Here is an 8530-nt window from a genome sequence, read left to right on the forward strand (position 1 = left end):
AGCACCTAACTAGGTTAGACCCCGTGTCATGCACGGAAATTTTTAATAACTAATTTAAATTAACATTTTATAAGTAAATTTACATATGTGAATATTATGATGGATTTTTTTTTTTTTTTTGGTGAAAGAGAGGGACAAAGCCCAAATATTATGATAGATTATAAAATAGCCTATTTGTCAAGCAAATCTTTCAAATTATGCGTTTGATTGTGGAAGGATACATGCATACATCAAATATTTTATTTATGTATATAAGAAATTTGTTTTATATTTAAGTTTATAATTGGCAATAAATATTAGGACGGATCAAATCTTTTATTTATGTATTAGTTTTTTAAATGGAATTTCAAAAAAAAAAATTTTAAAAGTATAATCGACATACCAGGAAATGACATGTGTCATTGCTGGTGTGTCTTTTAGTATATAGTATTGATTTGTATTAACCTGTTTTTTTTTAATCAAAACTTATATAATGTTATTTTACATATTATCTTATTTTAACTTATGATACTAAAACTTATTAGATCTTATCTGAACAAAGGTGTAAATTGTACTTGGGTAATCATTTGTTATACATGAGCCCTTGTCAACTTTAAAGAGCTTATATTTTCTAAACTTATGTTATTATATGAACTTAATTTTTTGAAATAAGCGAAAACAAAGCGAATAGAACATTCTCTAACAAAGGGGAGGTTATTGATTTACTCTCTTATTTTTATTTGTTTAAAGGAGTTACTTTGTGATCAATAATGCATATTGTTTTAAAAAATTGTCCGTAAAGCACTATTTCCATTCTTTAAAAATAATTACATCCTGATTTTCACATTATTCATGTTATGCAAACATATAAACTTTGATCACTAATACTACCTCACTTCTTGAAAGTTCGACTCACTTACTATTCATGTGGTCAAAATAAAATAACTTTGACCACATTTTATGATTTATACAATCATAAAAAAATAAACAAGTTTGATCTTATTGGATTCCCCTTGTGATAAATTTTTCAAATATCAACTTTTTTTAAAAAATTTTACTTATACATAGACGAAGTTATTAGTGGTCAAAGATATTCATTGGAGACCGTGCAAATTGCAAAGTGAGTCGAACTTTCGGGAACTGGAGGAAGTATGTTAATTGCATATAAATAAAAATTAGGGATGAAATACATATTATTGAGAAGAATTTGATAAAATTTTACTTCATCTCCTTGATAAGCAAAATATATATTTATCAAATGGCAAAACTGTAAATAAATCAACAACTTTTTATTAAAAATGGACCCCACAATAGTTGATTTATTTACAATCATGCCATGATGACTAGAAAATAGACCCCACAATTGTTGATTTATTTACCAATATGCCATGATGACTATGCAAAATTGTTGATTTATTTACAGTTTTATCATTTAATAAACGAATTTTGTTTATCAATGAAATAAAATGGGGCTTTCTCGAATTCTAATATATATGGGACTTTAAGGTCAAAGTTGTTTAATGACATTGACCACAAAGTTTGAAGTGTAACTTCAAAAAAGGAGCAAGTGTAAATTGTAAGAAAAAAAAAAGAAAGAATGTACTCCCATAATTTACATCGTAAAATTTTTTAGCTCATTTACTCGAAACACTTAATAATGTAAATCATTTTTTGTTTAATAAATTTAAGTAGGTATAAAAAAAATTAGATAAAAAGGGCGTGTCCGATAATAACTTATTGCCTCCCTCTCTTTTCTTCACCCCCACCAATACACAAGTACAATAATGCCACCACTTGAAAGCAAGTGCATGAGAGAAGAGGAGGATGGAAGTTAGACACCTTGTCCAATAGAGGGTGCTAGCTAGAGCGATATTATTGAGAGAGACAAGAAGGTCGGAGAAGAGATCTCAACGAAAGAAGGGCAATATGTAGAGTCATAGAGGAGGGAAGGAAGAAGGGGGGGGGGGGGCGAGGAGAGAACGTAACCATGAGAGAAATGTGAGGTTGGTGAGGTAGTAATTAGATAATTAGACCATGTCACCTTTTAATTTTAGATTCCTCAATCGACCTCTATTCAATTCAAGTGTTAAATATTGAGAAGGCAACATTGATTTATTGATTTGTGTCCATTACTAGATTATCAAAAGTAAGGATCAAATTAAGGAGACAAGAAAAATTAATTGGGGTTACATACCATAATCCTAGTATGTTAATTTTACTTTTAGCAATGAATAGCGATGAATTCATCTCTATTTAAAATATTTAAATAAAACCAACACATTAATCATATAATTGTCATATACAAGAATTTTTTTTATTTTTTATTTTTAATTTTTTTAAGAGAAAAAGGCTAGCAAGTAAAGCAAAATTTTGAGATCTAGCTCTTTAAACAGCCTAGCTAGATATATAATCAAGCACCAAATAATTGGTGACTTTAATTTGCGAGTAGAACGACCAAATTAGGAATTATAGTATAATATTGCATGGCTACCACTCGTAATAAAAGTTGATATTCAAACTTTTCATAAGATGAATAGAATAGAAATTAGAGTATATGTTAAATAAATCAAGTATAGTGTATGCGCCCACATTAGAGAAAAAAGGGAGAGTTTAACTTTTAGTTGATAATGTTAAAACAACCACAAACTTGTGACAAAGTAGTCTGGCATAGTATCCAAGTTTGCTTAAATTTCAAGCATCTTTATGTGCTTTCGAATTTATTCTCAAGAATGAATATATTCGTTTCAAAGTGAGCTTGTGGGTCCCGCATTACATCCCAAAAACCTAAACCTACGGTAAAACTAACAACCAAAGTTATATTCCCTCACAATAATACTTGTAAATTTTAATACTATGTAGTATTGATAATAATAATAATACTAATAATCTTCTCTCGATACTATACTTTTCATTTAAAAATAATATAGAAATATAAGTACTCAGTATTTTATATGTATAAAATTACAAGTATCTAAGTATGTGTATATGTATATATATATATTTAGCCTTTTGTTAAGCAATAACATGTTTGCCTACTTTATGAAAATGAGATATAGACAAATGTTACATTGAGTATAAAATTAGTTCCTCTCACGCTCTCTATGTGGCATATGAGCATATCATATTTTTGTTGTCCTACTTTCTATTTAAGTTTGCTCCTTATTAATCTTATTACTACTTGTCAAAAAAAAAAAATAAATAAATAAATAAAAATAAATCTTATTACTACTGTCGGTTTTTTTTTTTAAAAAAATTTAATTTTGTTTTTTTTATTAATGGAAAAATTTTCTCTATTTTATTCTCCATCCTCCGTCACGTTCTTCAATTTTACTACTTAGTAAGTATTAATATACCATGTCTACAACAATTTTGGAATCCAAGTTGGTAATAACTAATTTACCTAAACTTTGCCAACTTTACCAATTTCTTAAATATATTAGATTAGAATGAAAGTATTCTCCATTGTGTGCAATCCATTGCCAAGATATGAAGAAGATTGAATTATTAATAAGCCATATATATGCCTATGAGAACCTATTAAGCATTCCAAGAGATTAATATCTAATGTGAAGTAATAAAATAATAATCATTGTTCACACTACTCAAAAACAATAGTCATGTAATGATTTTTTTTTTTTTTTTTGAATGAACGTAAAAAAAAAAAAAAAAAAAAAAGAATATATTAAGATAAATATCTCATTATATTTTTTTTATTTTATTCCAATTAAACCTGTCTTTACTCTTACTATGAACATTTCCTCAAAAAAAAAAAAAAAAAAAAAAAAAAAAAAAAAAAAAAACCCTAATAAATTCTTAAGAATTAAGAGGAACTGAGGAACATCTCATGTTAAAATGCTGCCTGATTAAAATTCACATATTCTATTGATATCAATATCTATTTAGTGTTTCTTTCAAAAAAAAAAAAAAAAATGTATTCAGTGTTAAAGGTCCAAACTTGGTCTGATGAATCCGAACTTGATCATTTGGGTTCATGTTCGAATTGTCAGTGTTAGGCCCATTTCTTTGGGTTAGGTTCATTAACACCTATGGCCTGCCTAGGAAATGTAGCCCAGGCCCAATTATTTATAGAATGAACAATGTTAGTTTACCAATGTACTCATAGAAGCATGCATTTGCAACATTTAGCTGCATTGTATCATAGTATGTGGTAATGGAAGTGAAGCATGATCAAAACTTAAGAGGAAAACAAGTAAAACAACGAGATCATATACACGAACCAATAAAAGGGGATGTTGCTATTATTTACAAACTTTCTATTAAGATAATAAAAGTATTGCAACTATAATAGTATGAATGAGATATAATATTAATCATTAACAAATAACAATCCCCTTAGATTCTGCATATAGAAAATGGTTTGAATTATATCAGCCAAAATGTTAAAATTTTGTCCAATCTCCTAAGTTCTAGGCGCAATATTCCCAACGCTTCACCCCTAAAGCTTAGCTCACAGTTAAGCAATAAGCATCAACTCTAGCCTATGGTATAAATATTCTTCTAGGATACCGATATTAGATTATGAAGAATGAGAGCTAAGAATCCACTAGTATACATTTTTACAACCAGTAACAATCATATAACACTACGGAACTAACAATCTTTAACTTGGCATGGTATATATTTCGATGACATGATTCAGGCTAGATTTACGTTCTGCTCTTTAGTTTTTAGAGTCTCCTTGATCCTCAGCAGAAGAATAGTTTTCCAAGAATCCTACACACAGAAAAGCATCAGTTATCAGATGTGAAGAGTAATTGCTGAAATAATCATCTGAAGTAGAAGATGAAAGCCAATCTCAGTAAATCATTGCACTCGCAGTAAACTCTCATATATGGTTCATTAAAAACTGATTAGTGTAACCAGATACATGACATAACCACATTACCTTAGAATTCATTAAAAGATAAAAAGCATTGGTATGAGAGATGCAGAAAGAGAAAGTTACCAGAGGGCTTAAGCTATCGTAATCCATCAGAACTTCAGTAAACTTTTCAACGTCTTTCCTGTCATATGCAGCCAATAGATCCTGAAATATCAACAGGATAATAGTGTGTATGAATTACATGAATAACTTATACATAATTACAGAGAAAGTTTGCAATGCAGTCTAATAAACTTGTAGTAGAAATGGCAGGCAAGGAAGTAAAAACAAATTGTCAGAAATAAGTTCCAAGCCTGCTATTTCCACTTATGTTTGCAATGTTAAATAATTTGTTTTAAGGCCTCAAGTACTCGTGATAGACACGGTTTGCATGCAAGTAGAAGACCCAACTACTTGATGAAATTTTCCATATTTTTTGGTCCAAAGAAACAGTTAAGTGTTCTACCAATGAGTGTTGAGGTACTTGAAGTGAATGCCCGAGGACACAATAGGATATAGAAAATACAGTGACAAAGGCAATAAAAAACTTACAGTTAAAAGCTCGTACTCACGAGTCCTTGAGAAAGTGGGATCCAAAGTCTGCATACATGTAAAAGCTACATTAAATCTAGGCTTATTAGACGAACTCAAAACCCATAACACACCCTTCAAAGGGGATTGACAATAATAACCTGATATCTCGCCAATGCATTAGACACTGCAACAATATCTCCTATGCAGAGATGACAAATACCAGCGTTTAGTAGATGCCCTCTAACTCCATACCTCAGCAAATCACTGTTGACAGCTTCCTGTGCTACTTCTTCAAAAATCTCAATTGCATTCTTATATCTGAAAAAGTATGTAATAAGTGACTTTTTTGTTGGCAACTTCAATTGTAATCAAAATGAATACATATGTTTTCCTTGTTTTTATTAACTTATGCAAAAGCTTGCATCAGTAATAGATATCAAGTTATATATGTTCATGCAAAAACTCATTTTTTACATTACTGCAAACAAAGCTAGTTCATTGCAATGACCAATTACAAGTATAAAACTCACTGTTTTAATTGGGCAGAAAATTGAGCAACTTTCTGCTTGCATTGAATTGCAGATGTTGTTGCAGCTTCGCCTTGGAATAAGTCAGCTGCCCGCTTAAAATATTTGATAGCCTCCTCCAAATCCCGCAACTGCTCATACAGCTCACCCACTTCCTGAATGAATAAAAGGCCAACTTCAAATGTTAATGTGCTTCATAATTCACACTCAGCAGTCACCACTCTTACAATACAAGCCAGGCAGACTTTACCTTGCAATATCTTGCAGCCATACTAAGTATCCCAATATTCGAGAAAAGGTTCACAGCTTGCTCAAGACATGATATGGCCTCTGTATATAACCCGAAAAATCAAATGTCACAGTCAAAAATAGCTCACATATAATATGCAACATGCATCTATAACAGATTAAAGCACTTGTAAAATTATGCCTTTTGCAAATCGTCAACTGAGCACGGTATTGGATTGTAGTCTTAAAACTTCAGAACAAGATCAATTATAAGGGAAAAACACTCATATTAAGGTAAAGGTTGTGTCTGGTTTGTATAAAAAGATAAAAAGCTAGATATTGTTTTCTACAATAAGTAGTTTTCAATAGAATCAGCTTTCAAATTGTATTTTCCTTTGGTTGATTCTTTATTATGATGTATATATAAAATTAGAAAAGTAAGATTACAAAATTGGTACATGAGCAATCCTCCATTTTCTACCAAGTGAATGCAACCTAGTGATACACGAAAGAACACTCACGTATGGGAGATATCTTCTTATAACAGCTTGCCGCTTCTACATAAGCACCAGCAGCTTCATGATTTCTATTGGACTGAAATCGAAATATTGACAAATGAGTATATGAAATCTTAGTTGATCCACAATATGGCATAATTGAAAGAGCAAAATATTAAACAAACAAATTGTTGAGGATGAAAAATGCACCTTCAAGTGACACTCCGCCAACTTGATGTAGGTAGACCCAGCTTGATCCCCTAATCAATAGTACACAAGTTTTCAGCAATAAACTCTAAAAATATTTCTAAAGCTTAAATTACGAAAATAAAGTTTTGGCGGGAAAAAAAGCAAGCAGATGGCAGCATGTGTTAGCCTTTCATTATACATTTTCTACTATAGTAGCAACAACAAGTTGCATCTTTTATATTTTTAGTTGGTAATATACAATTCACTCACAAACAATGACGAATAAAATTGTAATTCTAATTAACATAATTCAAACACCAATAATTGTGATTTAAAGCTTCCATTTCTAGGAAACACATCATTAACAAAGGAATAAATGGTAAACTCGTCTTTTGTACCTAGGGCGGCAATGATGTAGACAGAATTTTGATTACTCCATATATGGAGTACGACTTTACCAAGTATGCCGAATAGACTTTTAAACTAAGTCACACTGTACTGTATTAATTAAGAATTATAACATGACTATCATAGCCTGAACTTCTTAGAAAGAAGGAAAATAATGACTTTTCAATATTTTGTTAAAAAACTGTCATCACTAAGTAGACTAATTAAAAATTCCGTACACCAAAAATAATATATTTAAACATTTCTGGGTTTTTTATATTCAAATGTCTCCTTTCTTGAGCGGAATATTCTCATTTTTTCTATTATTTTAATTATCTACATTGAAGAACAAATCTGAAACTGAAATTATTGCCATAATTTCAACAGTAAAACATTAAACCCTGCTTTATATTTCAGGATTATACCCAGCATGTTCCCATAAAAGAAGCAATACTAGAACAAATAATTCTGCAACACCCGGAAATTTGCAATCTTTAACATTCATAATAATTTTGTAAAAAATTGTCATAAAAAAAGAAAATTTAAACAAGATAATTGATACTTTCGATTGGAATTGAAAAGGGTATGAAATACTTACAAGATTTATCAATTTTAAATGAAGTAGCAGATTTCTGATAGAATTCAGCAGCAACTTCTTCATCATGTTTTGAAACAGAGCCAAAATTAACAGAATTGTCAAATTTGCATCTTTTAGCTTTTGTAATGTAATCCACCATTTTTGCAGAAGAAAAGAGAGAAATTTGTGACAGAAAAAAGAGAGAAATTTTGAAAGATTGATGATAAAATGTTTAAGTGTTGAAGAAATGCGAAGAAGAAAGGGTGCATTTATATAGTAGTCCGTACTAATTATGGGTGTAATCTGGAGTTAGTGTTGATTAATTAATTTACTAATTAATTTTTGGATACGATACGCATTTTTGCCTTGCATTAGACTTTGTATAGTATCGGGCTTTACATAAGATTTATGGATTGTGACATTTGACATATGTTCCAAAGAGTTGTGCTTGTAGTTTTATGACATCATCTATATTATGTACGTGTAAATCATGGGTTGGTGCATTGATGACATGGTATGACCTCACGTCGAAAACCATGATGTCCGTCTTAAAATAAATGCAATACTTTGATTATTGCACTATTTACAACCATTACTTTAACTTTATCATGTAAGTATCTGTTAGAATCGCCTTATTTCCTCCGTTTTTTTTATATGCATCACTTTGACAATTGCATTATTTACATACCATGGTTGACTTAATTTTTTCACCTCTAAAAAATAAATAAAT

The 8530-nt window shown here is 30.1% G+C and overlaps 1 protein-coding gene across 1 annotated transcript; it reads right to left on the bottom strand.

The window, feature by feature from the left end:
* Positions 1–4608: 4608 nt before the first annotated feature.
* Positions 4609–7960, bottom strand: LOC145618330 (alpha-soluble NSF attachment protein 2-like). The gene is made up of 9 exons (XM_081673108.1): positions 7822–7960; positions 6858–6907; positions 6672–6744; positions 6173–6252; positions 5926–6077; positions 5554–5713; positions 5414–5461; positions 4946–5026; positions 4609–4713 (listed from the first exon to the last, which is right to left on the bottom strand). The coding sequence occupies exons 1-9, from the start codon at positions 7958–7960 to the stop codon at positions 4636–4638; spliced, it is 861 nt and encodes a 286-aa protein (XP_081529234.1). The 3' UTR covers positions 4609–4635.
* Between the last annotated feature and the right edge of the window lie 570 nt (positions 7961–8530).

The sequence above is a fragment of the Chenopodium album genome, chromosome 26, assembly GCF_948465745.1.
Source record: "Chenopodium album chromosome 26, dcCheAlbu1.1, whole genome shotgun sequence".
Taxonomy (NCBI): domain Eukaryota; kingdom Viridiplantae; phylum Streptophyta; class Magnoliopsida; order Caryophyllales; family Amaranthaceae; genus Chenopodium; species Chenopodium album.